General features: G+C 36.8%; 1 protein-coding gene across 1 annotated transcript; it reads right to left on the reverse strand.

Moving 5' to 3' along the window:
* Positions 1-1,061: 1,061 nt before the first annotated feature.
* On the reverse strand, positions 1,062-22,008 carry LOC150091526 (sodium/calcium exchanger regulatory protein 1-like). The gene is made up of 4 exons (XM_090384335.1): positions 21,865-22,008; positions 12,774-12,946; positions 8,260-8,358; positions 1,062-1,536 (listed from the first exon to the last, which is right to left on the reverse strand). The coding sequence occupies exons 1-4, from the start codon at positions 21,932-21,934 to the stop codon at positions 1,486-1,488; spliced, it is 393 nt and encodes a 130-aa protein (XP_090240461.1). The 5' UTR covers positions 21,935-22,008; the 3' UTR covers positions 1,062-1,485.
* Positions 22,009-25,608: the final 3,600 nt, after the last annotated feature.

Raw genomic sequence — 25,608 nt, forward strand, 5'->3', positions numbered from 1 at the left:
CGTTAAACTGTTATTTTAATCTTAGAGCCTAAATATTTACCACACAGATATAAAACATGTGTCTAATGAATCCTCTCTACCTCGTCTTCTGTATGGTAAGATTATGGTGCATTTACCTTCCTTTATTATCTTGGTTTTGGATAAAAAATATCTGGTAATGTGATCTACATATGCAGTCTCACTGCATATTTACATATGCAGTCTCAGCAAGATAATAAGTCTCATCTTATTATCTTGCTGTGATGAATTTATTTTTCCAAGCACTAGAGAACGTGACGTATATTATTTCACTGTCTTCATGTGTGATGGTTCAAAATTTGGCAGTTCTTTCAAAATTACGGAACAGTATCACTCTAAGCGATTCCCGTAAGGCCTCAGTAATTAGGCAAGAAGAAAGAGAAGCACCTATAGGAAAAGATTGAAGACAATATTCTTGGGTTGGACAAACTCTCGAATTTGAATGCATTGGATATCTGTGAGAATTTTTGAAGCATCTGGCTTTAAAAGAGAATCCTTGATCCTTTACGCATAATGGCTGCAGTGCTAATAATAAACAAATGTCGCTACGCAGCTGTGGATGGGATAAGTAAAAACGTTACTATGCATTAATTTTAATTTAATTTGCTACCTATTATTTAATATTCGCATGGTCATAATGTATATGTAACAGGTTATCCATAAAAATAATGTAATTACAATTTTATTCCCCCCCCTCCTCATTTTGGTACGCAATTACAAGAGTTAGCGTCGGAAAAGTTAAAAAAGAAAATCATCTTGCTTAATTTACGAATGGTCCCTTTGGTCTCAAGTTAAAATTCCGTATTTTCTTTCTATTCATGTTAATTTATGTAAAAAATGACAAAACAACTCTGAATATCATTTTCAATTTATTTGGAATAGAACTTTATGTAGACAACAACCAGGATAGTAAAAGATGGATGTTATTCTTCCACCATGACTTATATATTACATCTGAACTGATACAGAGACTCTTTTTTATTAACACTTTCGTTAAGGCAGTGATAAACATGATAATGCCATGGGGTAGAAAAAAAAAAAAAAGAAAGAAAGAAAGAAAAGAAAACTGCGAATTTGATAAGACATACTTTAAAAAACAGTAAGTTATAATCACTATTTTACAAGATTTAAATTTTGCAAAGAGTATGCCCTAGGACTAAATACTACTGAATGGGTAAACTTTCATTCAGTTTTTTAACGTTTACATAAAGAATTTTTTATATTCAAAATATTAAATTTAAAAGCTCCTGAGATGTGTCTGTTTTACAAAGAATTAAGAAACTTTCGAAATTGAAAGAAATAGGTATTGAGTCGTTTTTTTTAAAAATAATTATCATATAGTCTATAGGTCTACTCTTCACGGCCTCTGGTCAGTCAGGAAGAACATACAAATTCATGCAGACTACACAATTAGTGAAATAGATGTGAAACTGGTATTCAGGAAGTGACAATGCTTAGGCCAGTTGCTTACTCTCTGTCGTACACTCTTGTAGACACGACATCGCCAGCAGTGCATACCTAAAACGAGAAGAAAAAAAAAAACACGTATACTCATCTTGTATTTAGATTTCGATCGAGGAAGTTAGGCTCGGAATTAGAGGATGTAAAAAAGCATTAATATTCATTATTAAAAATATTACGACATAACAGCACGTCTACACTGTTCATCGTTGACAACCATCCACCTAGAAAGGAGTTGATGGATGTTTGAAAACTGTACGAAAGTTGTTATGATATATATAAATAAATGTTACCTTTTCAAAATAGTGGGCACAGTAAGGCAGAAGTCATACTACTGGTTATCTTATTAGTACTTGTCACAGGTATTTCAGCAGTAACGTGTAGAAGAAAAGCATGCATCTTTCTGAAAGAGAGCGATACTTTTGGCATGCTTTCAGATACGTTGTGCTCCTGCACGAAATTTCATTAGAATGGCAAATAACTGCTCATGTGCGCATTCTATAAGAATTATAGAAGATATTGTCAATAGTGGTTAAAAGATACCCATAACCAAGGTTTTAGAGCTGCCAGACGAACGAAGCAAACGATGATTGATATTGATTAGCTGCGGGACACAAATGTGATGAATACCTGCTTTGAATACCATTAGCAGGCATTCTTCTCTTCAATTGTTCCACGCGCCATTTGCTCCATAGCGTCGTAGAAGTGGTGTTAAGAAATAGTTGATTGGCATAATGAATAACACCCTATAGTTTTCAGTAACATCTCGATTCCATTTGGGATGTAACCAGTGGGCTGCCTCCCAAAGGAACACTAGAACGGGGAGATACAAATTTAATTTTCAATTTCAGGATAGCGGAGCAAGTTTGTCGTGCACCCATAATTTACTGAGTTGGTTTTACATTACATTAGCAACGCCTTCTTGTGTAGGAATGGACTAGTCTGTGACGCTGGTGAAAACCCAAAATAGAGGTTGTTGTTGCTTTTGTTGTAGGAGCATCAGCGACTAAGGCCACATTTCTCCATGTATATTGTTTGTAAATTGCATGTGTTCTGAGGTCGATTTTCTGTTTGCTGGACGAAAAGCCCGAGTTTCCGGGAGAAAAAAAAAACATGCTTCCCTCGCCTGAGACCGACTAACTCAGCCACGTTGTGACAAAGGCCCATAAAACCCAAATTCGAAGACAGCTGATATAAGACTGTAGTTCGCATAAATAATGATCAGTTTTTGAGTGTCTTTGAGGAAGAATGGGTCGGCTTCGAAATATTTCCGACTTAGAATCAGAGGCGGACTGGGTCAAAAATTCTTACCGGGGAAAACAAATAGAATGCATCGGAGTTCAGAGTGCAATATTGAAAATCATTCCGTCCTCCGGCCCACCGGGATTTTCCCGGTAAGTCTTATGGCCAGTCTGCTCCCGCTTCAAATGTGCAATGAAATGACAGTGGGGATAAGACGTGCAGGTTAGACGAACAGCCAACATAGTTAATTGCTTCCGTTCTGTGGTGTCACGAGTCTACCGTGACTGCATCAAGTGGTCGAACACCCAGCCAAAGGTGAGATAGCTATGTGAGGTCGCCATCCGTCGTGATTCTCATTTCGCAACATAGCGGCGACGCGGCACAATGGCCCAGCTAACCACCCATACAACACAAGACCATCAAAACCTATATGTACATGGACTATGTGCCAGACATTATCTCGTGTAGGGAGGGTGTCCTCCAACACCTCTTTTTGTATTGTATTATATTGTTGGAGGACAATACAATACAAAAAAATCTCGTGTAGGGAGGGAAGTTGGATTATGACAGACCGCCGCGATTGCTAATTAACAATAAACAGATACCTTTGGTTTCTAGGATGAAGTATTTAGGCGTACTTTTAGATGACAAATTACAGTTTTTTGCACCCTTGGATTACTTAAGTTCCAAGGTAAAAAAGTTTACTGCCCCTATAATTCGTATTACTAGGTCGGATTGGGGCTTGGAAAGCGAGTCCTCAGTGTATATCATAAAGCTGTCTTTTTACCTATTATTACTTATGCTGCATTTATTTGGTATCAACTCATAGAAAATATTAAGTTTTGTAAAAAAGTAATTTCCCTTCAAAGAGTTATGTTAGTGACAGTATTAAGAGTTTGTAAAACGGTATCTACCAATGCTATGCAGGTTATTGCCGGGGCTTTACTCTTGGATCTGTATGTTGTATTTCGGTCTTTTTGTTATTTTATAAGGAAAAATAGACAAATATCGTTTATGGGTTTATCTTATGATTGTACTGGAAAAGAGTAATATATTTAAGAGATTACTTGACGTATAAGTATAGTGCGAAAGTATCAATAATACATAGCCAAATCTGAATTAACAGAATGTTAGCAAAACGGCATCGTTTTAAGTTATATCTCATATTGTGAATACCTTCACAACGAGTTGCCATGATATTGCACTACTTCGAATAAGTAACGCTTCCCCTGAGGAGAAGACTAATGTTACTTATTCTTAGATGGATACCACCACTCAGACGGCACCGTTTTGAAATATGGTATGGTATAAAGTTCTCGGTTATTCTCATACTATCCCTATTAGACTTAGAAAAGAGATAAAGATGTAGGAAGGTGATAGTAGGAGAGGTAGAGGAAGGAAATGCCATAGAAGGAAGAAAGGGACAGTTGCTCCTTCAACTCACACTCAAAGCTCATATATTCCTCGAATAGGCAACGCTTCCCCAGTAGAGAAGACTGTTGTTACCTATTCGAGGAAACTCAGTGGCCATTGCCCCACAGACGGCAGCGTTTCAGGGCTATTTGGCCCTTCTTCGGTAGGTATCCGAGTGATGCAATGATGGCAAAACAGTTACGAAGTATAACTCCACAATATGAGAGATGCCTGATGGTGTATGATGTGTTTAGACTATAAGCATTTAGGGCTGAAGCCTCAAGCTATGGAAAAGTCTAGACGAAAAGCTATGGAAAAGTCTAGACGAAAAGCTATGGAAAAGTCTAGACGAAAAGCTATGGAAAAGTCTAGACAGTCTAGACTTTTCCATAGCTTGAGGCTTCAGCACTAAACGATTTATAGAGATTACTTGACTTATGGCAAGAACGTTGGAATTCAAATGCCACAGGTGAAGTAAATAGACTATTTTTACCTGATGTTTTATTCAATATTGATAATAAACTGAACAAGTGAGTTTTATTTATCAATGGAAACCTCCTATTTAGTAACGGATCATGGATACCTTAACTTCAAACTGTTTAAATTTGGTTTGACAGATCAGCCATATTGCAGGTGTACTTTGATTGAGTCTTGGGACCATGTGATTGTACTGGAGATATTAAAAAGAGATATGTGTTGTATGATTGTTCCTTGTATGAGGAATACAGACAAAAATTGAAGGAGGTAATTCCAAATTTGGAAAGAGGTTGTGAATATGTTTGTTTACAATCAGTTGTTAATTTCATGGCTTTACAGGAGTTCGCCAGATTGGTGTTCATGAAAAGAAGGGGATTGTCTTCATTGACTGTTAATATTCATTAAGTCTATTTTTATGACTCATTGTCAATAATTGATGTTAAAAGTTTGTTTGATAGCTATACTGAGTTGGGGTTTTTTTTTGTTTTTTTTTAGCATCAGCTAAGTTTGCTGATGCGGAATTACATTCCTCTGCCTGGGATATTTTATTATTTATTTAGTTATTTATATATATATTTTTGCTGGCATTAGCTAAGTTTGCTGATGCGGGATTATATGTATATATAGTCCCACACAGGATTATATAAAAAAATAAATAATAATAAAATTATGTCCCTGGCTTTACATGCCAGGGATATATTTTTTATTTATTTATTATTATTATTATTATTATTTTTATATATTTATTTATTTAGTATTATATATATTTTTAATTTATTTATTTTTATTTTTTTTGGCTGGCTTCCAGGTCTGGGCAGCCTGGGAGCGGGATTGCTGGCACCCACCAGCCTTGCACTACTGCTGGTGGGTGCAGGATTATAGTGCTGAATTGCACTGACAGATTTATTAGACCCAGGCCTGGATTTAGGTGCCAGGGATGAGCGCTGGGTTGCATTTACCTACGTGGTGGCTGTCCCCCGGTGGAAAAGTGACCTGACTTCACGATACACTACACAACACCTACACATTTACACTGTTCAGATCAGAATACTGAGTTTCTTTTGCAACAGAGTACAGGTGGAGATAGACGCATGTCTGGGAGCCACCTAGTGACTTGAATATACAATACAATACAAAAAAATCTCGTGTAGGGAGGGTGTCCTCCAATACCTTGTGAAGAGTCCATGCCAAGGCGCGGCCCCCGTGGGAAGAATAACTGGTATAATTAACGTAACACCGGGTGGAAAAGACCTGAGTTCGAATCCCGTCAATGACGCAAGAAATTTTTATGGGTCTTTTCACAACGTGGCTGAGTTAGTTGGTCTTAGACGAGGGTAGCATTGCTTTTGCTGTCGGAAATTCGGGTTTTTGTCCAGCAAACAGCAAATCGACCATAGAACACACGCAATTTAGACATTATATACAGCGCAATATGGCCTAAGTTGCTGATTGGATTACGGGCAAATTACGTGGCCCCATGAGGTATAAAGCTGGTATTGCTGCTGAAAAGCCAACTCAGTGTATATTATGCCCATAACCACTGGTCGATTTCCAGTTTGTTAATTAAAAAAAAAAATGAAGTTTCCTGGAGGTGAAAAAAACATGCGCTCTCTGACGAGAGACTAAATAACTCGGTTATGGTACGAAAAGAGCCCATAAAACTTCCTCACGTCACGGACGGGAATCGTATTGGGTTTATCCATGAAGGGCACACGTAAATAACATTTTTCGGTTTTGGAGTTACCCAAACTGAATCTACTTGCAGCACATTATATCTGTAAATTACGTGTGTTCTCTGACACGCCTGTTTTGCAGGATAAAACACTCCAGCTTCAGGAAGATTAAGCTACCCTCACCCGAGATAGAACAATTCGTCCACAGTGTGAAAAAAGCCTATAACAGTTCCTCCCATTCGAACTCAGACCTTTTCCGCATGGTGTAGAAAAACACCGACTGTAGCTACTTCGTTACTTCCGAGGGCTGAGAAGTGAATAATTCATCCTGTATTACAGAGTAACATACCATGACAATAGTGGTATACCGCTAATACAACCTAGATATCTGCGCTTCTGCCATTTATATGCTCCATCCCAGACACCATATTTTAACAAACTGCTGAAATACCAATACTGCGCAAATAACCACAAAGGTTACTCTTGATATTGACGTTTTTTCCCGATCCACATGTTCACCCGATTTGTCTTCAACAGAGCACAAATCACTGCCAATAAAGTAGTTGGACTCACACACAATATTGACGTTGCTGTGTTCTGAGATTAAATCATTCAGTTTTATGGATTTCATTTCCTTATGTAGATTGCTGCCTCCATGCGTGATTTGGGTAGAATATATAAATTTCTTCTGGGTGGGTCAGTGTCAACGACGAACACTGTATATTGCACAAATACACATATACTATGAAAATGATTGTTAATGTTAATGATGGTTTCGTTTTTCATCTAAAACTGCATTATGATTCTTACTTGGAACAATAATATGAGAAAAATCGATCCCTTTAACGTATGGCATTAAGATGGCTCTTTTTATAATTAATTGGCAATTTTCGTTGAAACATAACTCCACAACCTTTACTACTTTGCTATCTAAAGCAAACGCGCCCCTAGTAGTATAACTTAAAGACGCACCTAACTTGGAAGTTTGTTCCAACTATCAACCACCCGCTAGCTGAAGGCAAATTTCCGAACATCTATGTAAAGGAAGCCGTTTCTTCTATACACCACTTGGCTGCTCACTTAGATTCGATACGCTATTCGTTCACCAGCGGGAGTAAGTTTATTAATAGAAGCTACCATCTGATAACAGAGTTTCGAAATCGCTGTCACGGCTTGCCTTGAGTTTTAAATAAATAGCGGATTCACTTTTTTTTTGTGATGCCGTTTGTATTAAAATGATAGTCGCGATTTAGAGTCTTGAATTACAGCGTTAGCTCTAAAGTGAGCCCAAGCCTTGAAGGCTAAAAGTCGAAATTATTGTAAACGCAGAAATACATACAATTTTCATAATTTTATTATTTTTTCATCTGAGAAATCAATTTTAATAGATTTTTAAGTTAAATTTTGAAGTTGTCTCCCTTGTTCTTTAAGTCTTCCATTATCTCATCCAGTTCTGTTTATAGTAATTATTTGGAAGCATAATAATGTCTCCTTTATTTGATAATAATGACAATCAAAGGACTTCATACTGTTGTAATATCGCGTGCAGAAACACTTATTTGAATTAGTTAGCAAAAACTTTTCAACTTTTCACATTTAAAATCGTTAAGCATGGGTAAAAACTTTTTGTGAATTACCCTTAAGGTATAGGTAAACTGCAGGAAGCGTCCTCAACAATTCATGTTGAGAGAATTGGACCATAATCTGCCACGCTGGTCCAGAGCGGGTTGGCAGATCGACCGTATTTAGTAGTCAGGGCTCGAACACCGGTCTGCTCAAAGAGTTACCGCATCCCGCTCCTGACCACTCGGCTACGGAGGCCTATTAATTATTATTATTACCCTTATAATTCCCTTATTACCCTTATAATGCAGTAATTCGATTCTATTTAAGAGATATTTATCTAGAATGCAGTTCCAGATATGTTGCCATTGTATTGTGTTTGCTTTGAGAAAGTGTAATATATTTTACTTACCACTTTCAACTGGTTTCCGGTAAGTTCTCTTACGATGGTGACTTCTGGCTCGCCAAACTGCTTCTGAACCAGCTTGCCATCTTCGTAGTTCATAACAGTCTATGAAAAAAAAAAAAAAAAGAAAAAAAAAAGTAAAATGAAAACTACATGAAACTGAGTAATTTACCAAATTAGCTTGGCATCAAACAGTTTTCAGAATAATACAATTCTAGGATTTCTTTGTATTTGTATACAAAGAAATGCTAGTTAATACCAAAGCAGGAATTAAACAAACAGCAAGATCAAGCATGGCCGACTAGGATAACTGAGATATAAGTTGTTCTTTTAATGGTATAATCATGGCCGACTTTACAGAGATTCAATGACGCAGTTGCTCGGGGGCCCCAGATCAATAGGATTACTGTTTATGTTCTTGACCTTTTTAGAACTTCTAAAAATATGTCTGCCAGGACCCCAGACTAAATCAAAATCCGATATTGACCATTGTGCGCAGGTAAATTGAAATGGAGAATTGTGAAAATCTAAGGACAACAGGATGGATAATCTATCTTTAATTTCTTCAAGGAAACAGATCGTTTGTTTGTTCAGTTATAAGCACTTTAGCCTCCGCAAAGTGTAATCTGTCTTTAATTTCTTAAAAGAATACAAATTATCCTTAGACGTTTCGTGTACTTTCTGTACGGTTTCTTCGGTGAGTGAACTGTTGTCCTTATTAACTATCTTATTATATTATGTCCTTATTAACCATCAACTTCACAAACGCTAAGGCCAGTAATTCAGTCACTGAAGAAGTGATACAGAAATACTACGAAACGTCTGAGAATGATCTGTATTCTTTTAAGAAATTAAAGACAGATTATACACTACATGGGCTGGAGTGCTTAGAACGCAGTACATAAAAATCTAGCATAAATTACAACAATGTACAATGTATAATATATATACTGGTCAACAGCTAAAATCTTTCGTTAATAAAATTACTAAATTTCGACTAATATTAAGGTGCTAAATACAAATATGACAGAATGGATTATTAGCTCTAGTTTCGATTTGCTATACGTGTCACTTTCAATACGTTTTTACTTAATTTTTGGGGAAATTTCGCCTGGAGGTGCAGTTTGTGTGACAACACTGCGGCCATTGGTGCTGAGTCACAATTTCCATGTCTAGACGCATCAATCAGTCTGAGCCAGGCATCTGTCCATGCTGGGCAAAACCTTAAAATTTAGCTTGCCGCGAAAGTGTAAATAATGCTGATAATTTTTGTTGTTTGTGGTGAAGTGACATTTGCATCACAGAAGACTGGCCTTTAAGGCAATCACTAGAGTCAGGGATAAAAAATGTCCATTACAATCCACTAATTGAGGCAAGAAAAATCATGTTACCTCCCCTTCGCATAAAATTGGGACTTATGAAACAATTTGTTAAGGCCATTCATTGATCAAGATGGACCAGCTTTCAAATATCTCAAGAAAAATTAAATTATCCAAGACTCAGTGAGGCCAAAATAAAGGAAGGCGTGTTCATTGGGCCACAGATATGGGACTTTCTCAAGGATGAATACTTTGGCAATATCCTCCACGGTGATGAGGAAGCGGCCTGGAATGCTTTCAAACTTGTAGCAAAAACCTTTCTGGGAAACAACAAAGCAGACAAATATAAACAGCTTGTAAGAAACCTTTTGTCATCATACCATAAATTAGATTGCAACATGTCATTAAAAATACACTTTCTTCAGTCCCATTTGAATTTTTTTCCAGACAACTGTGGCGAAGTGATGAGCACGGCGACGAAGAAAGTTGGGACCACATTATGTACACGTGTCCTAAAGACGAATACCCCCGACTCAAATTAATCACCGAAATACAGAAAATAACTCACAGCATAATGAACACCTCTCACTGCAGGATGAACGTTGCCATCTTGCCTTTACTGAGTTTGCGAAATCAGTCTTTGAAATTAGACGAGCCAGCCATCAAACAAACCCATAACAGACAGATGACAATCAAAACAATTATTCCCGCCAATGACTTACCACGACTTGCTGACCTCTTCCTATGGAATCACTCTTCCATGCCTCATACAATTCTACCTTGATGGGTTGATTACAGTTGGACTGCAGGGCAAGGGCTCACACCTACCTGTTGACTCCAAATGGAACAGGAAATGCTAGCACTGTTTTGAAGTGCTGGATTTATTCTATTTGCAAACCCTGTCTGGGGGTAGGATCCATGGAAGCTAATCTGCAGAGTCTCACTCAAAGAACAGATTCAAGCTAGACAAAGTTTAACTCACTAATTGACCTTACCTGGATCTGATATTGACCTCTAAATGGATCTCCATGAACCTGACCTATGCAAACCCTTATGTGGATAGGAATACTGACACTGCTTATGTTGTGTGGGATATCTTACCCTAGAGTGCAGGATGGTACATTCTTCCCATGCCTGAGAAGGAACAATCTACCTTGAAAAAACTCTCACAAAGGTAGGATTTTAAAAATGGGATGCCAAATGGCGCTCCTCTTTGCAGGATTCTCTGGTCTTGCAGACTTTTATTGTCCCTCTTCTAGAGGACGGCTTCTTTCCTCGTCCTTCCATCTTCCATCTGACTCCCATTATTCGACTATTATCCTTGCTTACATTCTTTTTGACTTGAACTTCGTCCAGGAAGCTCAAGCGACCCTGGCGGAGACCAGCCAGAGGATGATGTGAAATCTGGCTCACCTCCTAGTAGTGGTGGCGAGCAACGCAGGGTCCCACTAGGGGCCCTGCGGCGAAGTAATAAATAAATTTTCTGTTTATACTCCGGGACGACCAAATGGTCAGAGGAGTTCACAAGATAGAGAGAATACAAGAAACAACGCCGTATTCAGCAGTCACGGGCTTGAACCCCGGTCACTCAAGGCACGTGTACTTATGCACCCGCGCGCCTGACCACTAGGCTACGGCGGCCTTTGTAAGTAGTCAGAGAAACCACAAAGCCGAACACAATACTATACATATACAACGTGCCATACACACTTCTGGCATTTACAGTTTTGTATACCTCACAAGAGTACTGATGGCTCTGTTGCGGGAGACCACCGGTGGAGCCTTACCCTAAATACTATGCCACATGTGACAAGAGAAGCCCCAAACATGGGGTACAAATGACAGGCGAAGAAGAAGCGTAAAATATGAATCAAGCGATTTTATATCTGTATTTTGCTGATCAATGTGATTTAAAATTTTCGATAACTAAAAATATATAAATTCTTATTATTTTAAACTGTTTTGTAAAGTTTTTGTAATATAACATGTTTTTCAATATAAGATATATTAAAACAGTACGGTGGATGTTCTTTATTTATCTCGTTTTAGGCATACGTAGCGTATTTTATAGAAAAGAAGACATAGCAGATATTTTCAAACTTTAGCAAAATAAATTTTAAGGCTGATTTTTCAACTTTGCACATGCAAAGAAATATATAAAAAATACTTTCATCAAAGAAACAAAAAAAAAATATATTGAAAATTTGTTGACCAGTGCAATTCATCAGTTCTGAGAGACAGCAGGAGATTATGATGCTGCTTAGAGGATTCCAAATTGTCTGATCTCAAAGGTTAACAACAGTCCATAACTCTCTGGAGGATAGCAGCTCTGATGTGATTCGGGCTGAGCCGCAGATTATTTTTAATCTCGTTCATAACCTTCATCGAGCAAAACAAGGAGTTCATTATGTAATCGGTTCTACGACGCTCCGGATGGTCACTCGCAGACTGGTCTTCTCTCAAGGACACGAAACAGTAACAACTACCAGATCGAGATTGGTAAAAGAAAGGTCCTGACCAATTAATCATGTGACTATTTCCCTGTTTCTACTTTCATCATTTAAGTAATATTGTCATATACTGTGTCGTTTTATTCCTAAAATGTCACTCTCCTTATGTATTCTCTGTTTATACATAAGGAGAGTGACATTTGACTGTTTATGTATTCTCCTTTTTATCTATTTATATTCACTCGTTTCTTTTATGTATTCATAATGATTCATTTAAGTAATTTTGTAAAATTCTATGTCTGTTGAATTGAGACAATCACTTAAATCTTACTCTCCTTGTATATTAGCAAGAAACCCCCTGGCTACGTGTTGTCTCCGGGGTAAGGTGTTCTCCTTAATCTGATTTAAATAAAAATAAATGAGTGTACGGAGCTCAGGATTGTTGACAACGTTGATTAGTCTGTGCAGTAAGGAGATGCGACCTACGATCTACCAGTTTGATAGGCCAAAAATTTAGTTCGCTGTTGTCAACCTTATGATAGTCTAAACAGTTCTGAAACAGATGTTTCATAAATTTGTGCTGCACTATGTCGCTGATATCGGGATAGGTTTTGAGGGTTGGGCTCCAGATTTCATTCAAACAAAATTAGATTTTTGATTACACAAGGTAATTTCGGCGAAGGCAAACTACATTTGCAATTACAATAAACACTTTAGAAATCATCCAGACTATATGAATTATGCAACTAACCTTTACTACAGCTCCATCCAGACGAGTTTCTTCAAATTCCTTTCCTATTGAAAATTTGATCTCACTTGTTTTGAAGGTGGTTGTGGTAGTGATAGTCCAGACATCGCCGTCCTTCTTTATTTCCACTACAGGCTTAGAACTGCCACCAAGCTTCCTAAGCATCATCCCAACACCTAAAAAAATAAAATAAGTGGAATTTAATATGCAGCATTTTTAATTTTTGGAATAACAGTATTTGGGAATGAGTGCAAGAAAATCAACCGTTGGACATGTTCTAAAGGTGGTCTGAAACACAAATAATGTTGTGGTAGAAGGGTTAATGGCATTAATCTGATGATTGTGGAGAAAACTCTAACGTCTCGATATGCTGCCGGCCAATTAACTTAGTTCTCATTGGAGAAATTTTGCCTTAAAAAAAAAAAAAAAAAAAACATTAATGAAAACTTTTTTTTATTTAATGGTCATTTTGTGTTGCCTAACCAAAGTTTAAAATTTTCAGTTAATAAACATTAAGAAATTTAAGAGATAAATTTAAACGTTACTGCCATTGTCTGGTGATTTCCTCTTTCAAAACAGCATAAATGGCATTATGCAAAATCTCATTGGTCATTTTCTTTACTTAGTGAGGGGTTGGCGGCCAGCCACCATATCATTCATTACAATTTAACCAAAGTCCAAGAGGTGTTTTTTTTTCCCACTTTATACCGCTTGGTGTTATGACCGAGGAAAATGCTCTCTGCCCTTTTCGTAGTTCATTCGCTTGTGTGGACTTTAGTCTAAACTATCGTTTGTGTACAATGTTAAAAGATGTTCGAAGACCTCCCAAGAAGCTTTTAACTGACAGCTATATATTGAGTCGTGTATAAACTGAAAAAAAAAAATAGAAAAAAGATCAAGTGTTTAAGTCGTACATCTTTGTGATGCTGGCGAAGGGCAGGAGGGTGAATATATCAAGAACAGTTTTGCAGGATGTTCAGATTTCCAAGTAATCAAGCCATCATCAAGCTGTATATTACGAAAATTAATATCAAAGCAGTGGACTAGTTTTAAGTAGCCTTAAGAGATCATTGTACAGTATACATTATCTCTGAAACCATTCAAGAGATCCCTCGTGGGTAGCAAAGTTAGTAGAATCGCCGTCTTCCCGACAACGGGTGGAAAATACCTGCCTTCGAATCCCGTAAATGACGTAAGAAATTTTTATGGGCCTTTTTCAGAACGTGGTTGAGTTAGTCGGTCTTAGGCGAGGGCCTCAGTAGTTGAGTGGTCAGGAGCGGGAGTGCAGTAGCACACGCTCTTCGAGTAGACCGGGGTTCAAGCTCGTGACGTATTTTTGCCCCAAAACAACTAAGGCTGCGAGGCGTTAGTACATTGTATGTATTATGTTTAAGCACAAACTACTATATTTTAGTACGATTATAAGCCATTTTTGTCTGGACTCCATTTCCATTTAGGTCGAAGGCGGCCTTCGACCTAAATGGAAATGGAGGAATAGATTTGTGAATCTCCTCCAACCTACTTTAATCATTCATTCACCCCAGAAAATAAGTGTTTATACGAGGGGATAGCAAAAAGTTCGTACCCTTACCTAGCAATAATAGCCATAGAAAGGTAAAACTTCAGAGGAACTTTAATCCTGTTCTATGTACTCTCCATGTATAGTAACACTTTCTCCCATTTGTTTGTTATTTGGTTTTTAGGAGCATTAGCAACTAAGGCCATATTGCTCCGGGATTTGCGGTGGTCGTTCCCTCACCTTTCCGCATCCTCCGTATTTGGTGGTGACGGGCTCGAACCCCGGTCTAATCAAGAAGTGTGTGCTACGCACTGCTGCTCCTTCCCACCTGGCTACGGAGGCGCCACTTTCTCCCATCTGTGGATCAGTTGTTTAATGCCTTGATCATAGACGTCTGCACTTTTTGCTTGAAACCACGATTCCACTTCATTGATGACTTCATGAGACGAATCAAAGCGGCGTCCACGCAATGATGGTTTCTTCATTTCTCGAAACAAGAAGTCTGACTGTGCTAGGTAAGGAGAATAGGGTGGGTGCTGCAGTAGCACAAATCTAACAGTTGGCGACAATATTGCTTCTGCAAAGGCGTCAGCAATCTTGGAACCCAAAGTGTGGAGACCTTAGATGTGTGCAGATGGTCAAGTAAAATGCTGTGGACAGACCCATGACTAATTCCCACTGCATTTGCGACCTTTTCAACAGTCTCACTGTCTGTGGATGGCCTTCCGTCTCTTGGCTCGTCAAAGGCACTTGTACGACTGCACTGGAATTTGAGTATCTTTTTTACAGTGTCATAGGATGGACAATTCTGCCCATGCACAGTTTTCATTTCTTCGTAAATTTCCTGAGCTTTTTTGCCCTGCAAATGCAGGAACTTGATCACTGCTCATTACTCCACTTTGTCAACCATAGCGTCCTTCCTCAGATTCCGGGTTCCACCTCTGGTGTACGATCACCTACGGGAATGAAATTTCACATGTTAGTTATTGAATATGTAGACAACTTATATTAAAAACGGCATCTTCCTACTGATATTTTATCTAAGTCAGGGTACGAACTTTTTTGTACCCCCTCGTATAACACAATGAAAGCGAGCGAGTGAGCGAGATTTAAAAAATTCGTATCATTAGGGTAGAAATAATATCGTATACCACGAGCCCTTTGATGAAGTGTTTGAGGAGTTTAACGATTTAAATGGATGAGTAAACTAAACGCTAATGATATCCTTACCTCTCAGGCGATGCACAGAAGGGGACATAAATTTAAATTGGAAAAGGATGGTTGCAGAATAGATGTGTGAAAATTTGTTTTCAGCCAGAGAGTAATTGATTGTTGAACAAATTTCCATCTGGTATTTTGGAAGTGCGGTAGTTTGAATAAATTTAAGGAAGGATTCGACTGATTACTAGAGGAGGATAGACAAATGATGCGAGTAGGTGTTTTTTTTTTTTTTTTTTTGGCTGCTATATAAGCGGTGCTCCTGTGTGAATCACTCAAAAAAAAATTGAAAAACAGTTAATTTTTCGAAAAAGTTTATTATTATTATTATTGTTGTTTTAGCAAATAGACTCTCTCTCTCTCTCTCTCTTTCATTTATGTTTCATGCGCTGCTTAAACATAGCAAGGAAGACAATATGGGCATAAAACCAGTAGGTTAATATTATCGGATGTAGCACGTTATCTCAACTTTTTTTTTTTTTTCGCAATATCATATAAAAATATTTGTTCACTGTACAGTTTCTGCATCTCATTCTGAAATCCATATGGATAATTTAGAAGAAACATTTGGTTGCCTTCCGTGATTCCTTTGGTGTTTCCAGAATAAACACAACGTTGAGGCAGATGGGTCTTACTTCCATTTTACGAAATAAATGAATCAGAACTGTGTAAACATAAATTCCATACGAATGTGTGTTGTAAAAGCTGCAATTTCAGAGAAAACGAAAATTCTCATATTCTAGATTGTTTTATATATATATTTTTTTCCCCCTTTATTATTATTATTTTAGATACACATTAACATACGTATTTTTTTGTAATAATGCTACATTGAGCTGCTTTTTCCTTTTGCAATATTCATCCAACCAATGACGCGCTGTTCTTGGTTTCCTTGATAGAAACGATGTTGGGTGCTGTTACATGATGGGTTGCTAAAAGTATTGGGACACTAATTAATAAACACGTAAAAAAAATTGTTGGTTATGCAAATATTGTAAAGGGTAGTGCAATAGTAGAGATAGAAATGAAGCTTCAAGAGTTAAGGGTATCTTTTATAATTCACATTCGGTCTCAAGAGACGATAACATGTTTTTTTTCTGGAAACTCTGGTTTTTCGACCAGCAAACAGTCAAATCGACTATAGAACACACGAACTTTACCGACATAATATAAAAGGAGCAATATGGCTTAGGTCGCTTATGTGCCTAAAATCCTACAACAATCAATCAATCAGCTACAATTAGTGAAGACACAGCAATGGAGAAAAATTATGAATAGCTAGGAACTGGAAATGTGGGAAATGGAAAGACCTCTATGAACGGAACATAACAGAAATAAAGACAAAGAAATCAGAGTGAAAAGAGACAGCACTGAAAATTCAAAGAGATAGTAACGACGGAAGAGCATTTTTTGAGAAGAAAGTTAGCTCATCATGAAAGCTATTGAAAGAAAGAAAGACTAAGAGGAATGAACTCATAAGAGATAGACTAACGAAACATAGTCGTGAAAGATGGGGAAGGGTGAAGAAAGGTCTGCAAAATAAGAGCAGAATAGTACGGTTATTGTTGTCGTAATCGGGTTTTAGGAGGCATCAGCGACTAAGACTATATAGCTCCATATACATTGTTTGTAAATAGTGTGTATTCTGTGGCCGATTTTCTGTTTGCTGCACGAAGAACCCTAAAAATCATGGTTTTTCCTCCGCGTTTCTGGGAGGAAAAACCATGCCCTCACCTGAGACCGACTAACGGAGCCACTCTGTGGAAAAATACCCATAAAAATTCCTCACGTCATTGACAGGACTCGAACTCAAGTCTTTGCCACCCGGTGTGGGGAGGACGGAAATTCTACAAACTGTGCTACCCACGAGGGCGAATAGTGCAGAATGAAATTGCTATAAAGACGATGGTATTTTACTTCGACAGTATATAGCAGGTATATAGTAGCATAGTGGCTACTCATTACATTAATATATAATGAACAGTCATTGTGCTTGATTTGTTCTTCATGCTACACTTTAATCAAAATGTAATTTATCACTTTCTGGTAATTTTCCATTTTTAAGGCAAGGAGGATCAACTTGCAAAGCTTTGATTATGAGAGATTAAACACGTGTAACATGCGCTGCGCAGAATATAATTTATGCACAGCTCATATGAGACAGAAAGCTCAACTGAGATAATGGAACTGATATTTGAAAACTTTGTCATGACCCCTTCCTCCCTCCCGAGAGTACATGTACCTGTACACCAGCGGTTCCCTTCTGTAAGCTTACCCATCCATTATTGTCCTTATTTATCGGCTACTGCACCTCAACGTCTTGCGCATTTCCTGCTATCTGAAGATGAGTGTAAAATGATAAGGTTCGAGTACATTCTACACAATGAAGGGTGCTCTTCCATTCTTCCCCTGTCCTCCCCCATCTTTATCTAGGCACGTGGCTTTATCATTTCTATGCTTACCAAAGGATCATATATGAGACGGTTATCATTAGGATTACAAGTGAACTGAATATCACGTGGGAACCTCCTTCTCCTATTCACCAGCAAAAGAAAACTGCTAATTCATAATTTAACAGTTTTCTTTTGAATTTATTGGATGAAGTAAGAATTCGATCTTAAATTAGAGAAAGAAAGTAAATTTAAGGCGATTAGCATTAGTTGAGGCATATGTTGCTTTCTTATGCAAGAAAGCAAGCTTATAGAGCATCAGCCAAAAAAAAAAAAAAAAAAACCTTCCAATTTCACCCATCCGGTCACTCCAAAGGTTTATCTAGTTCAGCCTTAAATTTATTTAAGCTATCAACTTCCACAACAACGACTGAGAGAAAGGAAACTAATGAAACAAAATGATTACTGGACGTAATCAAAATTCCCAGAAAATTGAACTTCGCAAAGTTGCCATCGCCCTCCAACCAACTGACATCCAAGTTGAACCTATTAGAATGGATAATATACTTTATTTTTCTTTCCATTTCTTCCCACAAATCAAAACTTCAAAGCCAAGGAAGGGCATTGTGAATTTAAACATCGTTGTAGCCTATTGCATTTAATTATCAGGCACTCAGACCTCATAGTTTACGCATGGAATATTTGCAATTTATTTCGTATCTATAAATTGCAGGTATTCCACGGTCAGTTTGTTTGTTTTTCAGGATGAAAAACCAGAGTTTCCCTGAAGAAAACCATGCGACTGTCTCCCAAGCTCGACTAACTGGGCTTTCGTAATGAAAAAATTCAATAAAAATTTCGTCACATCTCGAATTATTTCTCAGCTTCAGTCGACGGGAACTGAACACAGGACTTTTCCGCACAGTGCGAAGAGGTATTGACGCTTTCCACACGCTACCCGCGAGAGCCACCTCAAAAGAAAAGAAAATGATCTTGTTGTGAAATGTATTCAAATAAATACTGCAAAATATTTAACACAATACAGGATTGTCAGTAAAGCTTTTTATTTATTTAAAATTACTGAACCTCAATGAAATAAAGTTCTTAGGATCTACACAAATAACAAACATGTGTTAGAACGGTGAAATCAGATTTCACAAGATTTGGTGCAAGGTTTCCAAAATTTCAGATTTGCTGAAGCTTTATGGTATTTCACTTCTGTTAATATAACATTTTTGATGTCGGCGGTAAATCGCAGGGATCTTTTATGTTAGTATAAAATAAAATTTTTATATATTTATTTTTCACTATCTAGAATGTAAAATGTTTTATTACGATGAGCCAGAAAAAAGACCAAAGAAGCTTTTGTTTAATTAATAGCACGCATGTGGTTGTATGCAAAACAATTAAGACTATAAGGCGTCAGTTTTTTGGGTTTTTTTTTGTATTCTTCGATCGATTTTCTGTTTTTTGGACAAAAACTCCGAGTTTCCGGGGAAAAAACTATGCAACCCTCGCTTGAGACTGACTAACTCAGAAATGTCTTTGGATTTTCTTACGTAACGTAGAAAGCCCATAGAAATTTCTTTCGTCGTTGATGCGATTTGAACTCAACATTTTTCCACCCTGTGTAGGCTGTTGTAACTACTTGGATTTCCGCGTAGGCCTGTTTAATAACATTATAATGCATTCACACAGTATACCATAGGGATGAGAGCCAATTAATTTCATAAATTTTCCGTTTAATACAATGCATAGGCCCTTCGTGGCAGCCTAGTCGGCATAGTTACTCCTGCTCTTTCAGTGCGCAAAACATGCAAATTGGCCCGTGAACAAGCTTCTAAAATACACTTACAATTATGAGCGCAAGCTGGGAGCCGTTAATATCAATATTTATTTTAGTCTAATACACATAATCCCTAAAAATGTAAAAGTCAGTTGAAATGAGGTTTGGTTGCTGAATACTTGCAATCCATTTGGAAAGCAAGTTCGAATTCCGTTGAATGAATTTGCCGGTGTCTGAAAAGATATAGGCCAACCGGGTAGCCAGGTGGGTAAAGTGCGTGCCTGGCAACCCAAAGGTCGAGGGTTCGAATCCCTCCTCTGGCTTGGATCAGAGTAAAATGCAAAAACTTTGGGAGGTGCATTATGGCCGCAGTTCCAACAACTAAAAGAAAAGATATAGACTTCTTCCATGTTTGTTAATACCCGCATTTTATTGGTTGATAAACTGGTGCTTCGTAGCTGGAGTGCACTGGAGCTAATCCAGAAGCAACAAAAATGAGTATACTTAAGTTGTAACTTCTTTTTTTTTTTTTTTTTTTTTAGTTTTGTAAAATGATATGTAAAGCGACTGATTTTCAGTGGTAGTCCCAAAAATAAATATACATATTTTTTCTGTTTTATATTAACGGCCAAGACAACCAAGGCCATAAGGTATTAGTATATATCTGAAAACTGCGTGCATTTTGTGGTCGGTTTCATGGATAAAAAAATCCGTGTTTCTGGAAGAAAGACCACGACACCCTTCATTAAACTGACTAACTCGGCCAAGGTGAAAAAGCCCATAAAATTTCGCCCGTTCACACGGGATTCGAACCTAGACCTTTTCCACACCATACAGTATGACTAGCTGTCTTAATCACTGTGCTAGCGGCGAAAGCTACCCGGGAGTAGATTTATACTTGGCATGTCATAAACAAAAATCCGTACGCGTGCCACTTCAGAGGAAGGGATCCAATATATTTTTCAAATAATGACGCCGGAAACTCTAATTTACATCTAGGAGTAAATTAATCCTGGGTGCGGTGATGCATTGAGAGATGGGATGCTAGAAGAAATTGCTAGCCTTTGAACTTGAAAGTCTAGTTTATAATCTTTGGAAAATATACAAATGAAAGAATTGATCTAGAGAATGGTTGTAGGGAAAATGTATGAAGAAAAGTTAAGAGTAAGGACCTGAACTGGGAATGTATTGATGATATATTTCACACGTCTTCCAAGAGCTTTAGAATAAAGTGGTACAATTACTTGATTCCAGTGAAATGATTTTGTGAGAGAGAAGGCGTTGTTACGAGTACAGTACCTCATGTGAATAGAATCTGTATCGATAAGTAAATGAAAGACTATATTCAGTTTTGTTTAGAAAAAAACACAGTACATAAGTGAAAATGTAATGACTAATTATTGATGATATAGTACGTATTAGCAAAATTAATCAAATATTAGTGAAATAAATTCTAGTAAACATGTTTACAAGTTATTATAAACGGAATTTATTATAGGGGTTTGTAGACATAAGAATTACTTTTATTTACAGTAACATATGTTGTATTTGTAGGAACAAATACAACATATATTTTCTTGTTAGAAATAGAAACCTTGGTATTTCTGTGAAGTAAACACATTTCTTATATTTATACATAAGGTCTTTCTTTTTTTCAAAATTGCATTAAATCCCGAATTGATTATACACGTTATAGGGAAATTAATCTATTGGATTAAATATACAATGAAATCATAAATCCGTGAGTTTTCATAGAAAACAACTGAATTATTTTTTATTATAAAAATAACCAATTATTTTTCCCTTATTGATTCATAACCTTTGTAACAATTAATTTATAAATGAATTTTTTTTACGAACATTTATCAGAATTTATGAAGAAACTTTGTATGAGGATGGGCTGGAAAGTAATGCCTCTTAAAAACGCCCTCCACTCCTCCCCCTTTTAAATAGAAAACATTCCTCATTTGCAATCATTTTTTCAACTTTTTAATTCTCAAAATTAGGACGCATTTATTTCTAAATAATATAAATTAAAATAAAATAAAACAACGAAGTTCTATTCGCACCTTATGTTAATTAAAATATATTAACGCTTGTTAAATTAAAAAAAAATATATATATATATATCAAATACAAATTTAAAATATTGAAAAGATATTAATTATTGAAAACACTTGCCGATAGCCTTCATAAATTCGTCGAAATTTTCACTGGATACCAGTTTGTATTTTCCGAGAAAACTTTCCATTTTGTTTGATTAGACTAGGTTAGGGACGAACAGAAAATGAGACTCTGCGGTGAGGATATCTCCACGGGACGTGCTAAGACAGCAACTGGCACTACCTCCTTTGAGCTTTCGACTTTTATCGTTATGAGAAAGAAAGCGGAAGCAGTTCACCAGTGACGCGCTTCCTTCGTTGGACCATCCCGAGTTCAAAAGTCAAAAATTGTAATAGCAGGGCGAAGGTGAGCGATTCCAAAATATTTTAAGAACAGCGTGTAATGGTAACTCAATTTATTTATTTTATTGGTTTTTTTTTTTAAATTTTGAAATATTCTATCAGTTTATCTAAAGAGTTCAAAAAGCACAGAACACTAATCAATTAACAGAATGGGATGATTCATTAACAGGAGTCCGATTCACGAGACACAATCATGTAACCATGAACCGAAATATCAGATTATTTTATGTTGCAATGTGCGAAAAGTATGTGAAAGATTCAAACAGAACGATCACACTTGCTCTGTAGGTCTCTCTCTCTCTCAAAGTGTAATAAAATCTTTGAAGTTTTTATTCGAATGAATATCGTACCCAAGCAATTCTAATTTTGATTGGAAAGGTGCGCAAATTGCTTAGAAGCCAAAAGACTTCGTTTTCAGTTATTTCAGACTTCGGTTTCAGTTATTTCTAATGGATTTTAACTGAAATAAAAATACAACGACCCTAATCACACCCCATAAATACTGACTGGGGGTAGATGATAACCTTTGTGAAGAGATTCATATTTTCAAGTTAAATATCGAAAAACCTTACAAATGATGAAAATGGGAAAAACAATGGCTAACAGCCACTGAATCGATATCTAGAAGTGTAACCCGTTTCTCGGGCTCCCCCCCCCACTTCTCCGCCTTTTGTACTTATCCGCTTAGCAAACGAGAGCAGCGAATGCATGCGTAGTAGCACGAAAGAGCCTAACTTCGTTTTGTCAAATCAAGTTGTTTAAGATCAAGAATATTTGTGAATATGATACCAGATTATCCAATAAGCACAGTAAGCATGTATCTTTAATCTCCAAGCTTGGGGGTGACGATCCCAGTCTTGGAGGGAAAAAAAAAAACGAATTAATTAACAAGTAAAATATAAAATTGCTAGTTTTCTTATTCTAAAGAAAGTAAAGAATTGTAAAGAGTTTGAATTATTCTAAAGAAAGTAAAGGATATATATACACACACACACACGAGAGGTGTTCGAAAAGTTCTTGGCCTGAGTACACAACATTAAAAGTTTCTTCACTACTTGATTTTTAATACTTCAAATTGTAATCCACCAAGTTTCATGCAGTTTTAATGATGTCTCTTTTATTCGGAACTCAATGCGTACATTATCTGATTTCCTGTAGTTGAGAGTACAGTAGTTGAAAATGACAGAGTTAGGAAATTCTGTTGTAGTTTGGAGGAGGGGTACTATATGTATAACCCATCCTCCCAAATTGACTGACATTTGAAAGCAGGAAATCAGCAATTTTGATATTGAACAAAAAAGAGAAAAATCAGTTTTAAATTTGCTTTCGAGTCGATTATTAAACAAATTGATTGTTCTAAGTGCTTAATCCCAAACTAGGACAGATAATCGACGTCTCGCTGAACACTATTTCATCTCTAACCTCGATAAAGCTGATTTCTATGAACAGTCCTCTAAGTTATGCTTATATTTTTCTAACTGAGTCTCAAATAGTAATTTCCTCAATAATCACTTGACCACTCTTCAAATACAACGTTTCTTCTCTTTTCCCAAATAAGACGCAGAATAAGACACAATCGAGGATCAGTCTATCTTTCTCTTCGCCAATCTTTCTCTTCTTTTCCCACCTCTCAATCTCCACAGCACTAGAGTACAATAAAAAGTTTCATATTCTGTTATCCGGAATTAAAAAATAACAATCCAATTATGTATTACTACAATAGTTCTTGCTGGCGCCTCCGTAGCCAGGAGCAGCACACGCTTCTTATTAGACCAGCGTTCGAGCCCTTGACTACCGGATGCGGAAAGGTCAGGGAATGACCACCGCATATCCCCGGAGAAATATGGCCTTAGTTGCTAATGCTCCAAACAACAAACAGTTCCTGCTATAATTGGAACGTGCGAGCGTTTTTACTATACGGCACTTTCCATTTCGTTCCATAACAAGCACGTTGAAATAAAAGTTATAATTTTTTAAAGTTAAATTTTATTAATGCATTATTTTTCCTGTCATTTTTTTAATTATAGTCTTTATATTTTAACCATTGTGCTTGGTGCTGCGAAGAGTTTTGTAAAGTAATGTACCTTTGAACCTTACAATAAAGATCGTTTATTGTAAGGTTCATCGTTTATCGTTTATTTAGAGGGAGAGAGAGAGAGCTCGCAAACTCAGCAAGGAAATAAGGAATTTTATCAGCAGGGACAAGGAGGTGATCATCCCGTTGTATAAGACAAGAATTAGGCTGCATCTCGAGTACTGCATACGGATTTTGAAGTCTCATTTTAGGAAGGATACGGATCTGTTAGAACAGGTGCAAAGAAGTGCATTAAGATTAGTCAGAGGCACAGAATGTACTCATACCAAGAAAGACTTCAGTTGTGCAAATTGCAGCATCTGGAAACGAGGCACCTGGGAAGAGACCTGATTGAATTATTTAAGTCCTTAAACGGATTGAGTAAATTAAATGCTGATGGTATCCTTACTCTTGCTCAGACAACACACACACATACACAAGGGGGCATAAATTTCAATTGAGAAAGGAAGTTGAAGGGGTAGATGTGAGAAAATTTCAGTCATAGAATAATTGGTCATTGGAACAAACTTCTGTCTGGTATTGTGGAAATGGGTAGATTGAATAAATTTAAGGATCAGACAAATTGTTAAGAGAGAGGTGCAAATGAGGTGGGTAAGGTTTTTTTTTTTTTTTTTTACTGCTGCCTTCTTCTTTACATCATTTACCGCTACTAATATTATTCCTCATACTAATAACAATGACATTCAGTCATTTATCCCTTTCATGTGTCACTATTTCAAAATAAAGTGTTACGTACAAGTCAGTTAACATACTTTCCTACTAATAAGTTCTTACCTACATTACTAAGTCATTTGTCTTTGTTCCATTCCAGCCAATTCAAATCGCTATATGTTAATGACAGCTCCTAAAAGCTAATCATTTTAAAGAATATTTTTTTAAAATTTTGTTCCTAAAATTCCATTTCGTCGTTGTCTTGATGAATGTCCACACGCCACTTTTACAATTGCGATTTACCAAGCTTGGCAAATGGGCCACCATTTGCCAATTTGTTTAACTTGGCAAATAGTTCAACACCACTGTTATAAACTATATATACTTTTAAAAATATTTATGAATAAGTAAACCCTCAACTAATTCAGACCTTCTATAATTCGGACTGCCTTCTTTTTCATGTATGAATTTTATTTATGAAGGGAAGAGAGATTTTTTCTAAACGAAAATTTAATGATACAATTCCAAACTTGTTTCAGTACGGTTTCACAATATTTCACAATCACATTGTTAAAAAAGCAAAAGGAAAACTTAAATGCAAATGAAAACATTAAGGCTTTGTCTTTATTGTATAATGCACCTGCTTAACAAGCAACTATGGCAATATTAAGCGTCTTTTTCTTTTTTTTTTTTAGCTCCTAATACCGAATACCG

The sequence above is a fragment of the Mastigoproctus giganteus genome, chromosome 1 (assembly GCF_048544385.1).
Source record: "Mastigoproctus giganteus isolate SK-2022 chromosome 1, ASM4854438v1, whole genome shotgun sequence".
In the NCBI taxonomy this organism is placed as follows: domain Eukaryota; kingdom Metazoa; phylum Arthropoda; class Arachnida; order Uropygi; family Thelyphonidae; genus Mastigoproctus; species Mastigoproctus giganteus.

Bases quoted from the DNA above. Each gene is read 5' to 3' on its own strand.
- LOC150091526 (XM_090384335.1), bottom strand. From the start codon at position 21,934: ATGGAAAGTTTTCTCGGAAAATACAAACTGGTATCCAGTGAAAATTTC. The intron at 12,947-21,864 runs GCAAGTGTTTTC...TTATTTTTTTAG, and splicing joins CGAATTTATGAAGGCTATCG to GTGTTGGGATGATGCTTAGG. The intron at 1,537-8,259 runs GTAAGTAAAATA...TTCTCGTTTTAG, and splicing joins CCGGAAACCAGTTGAAAGTG to GTATGCACTGCTGGCGATGT.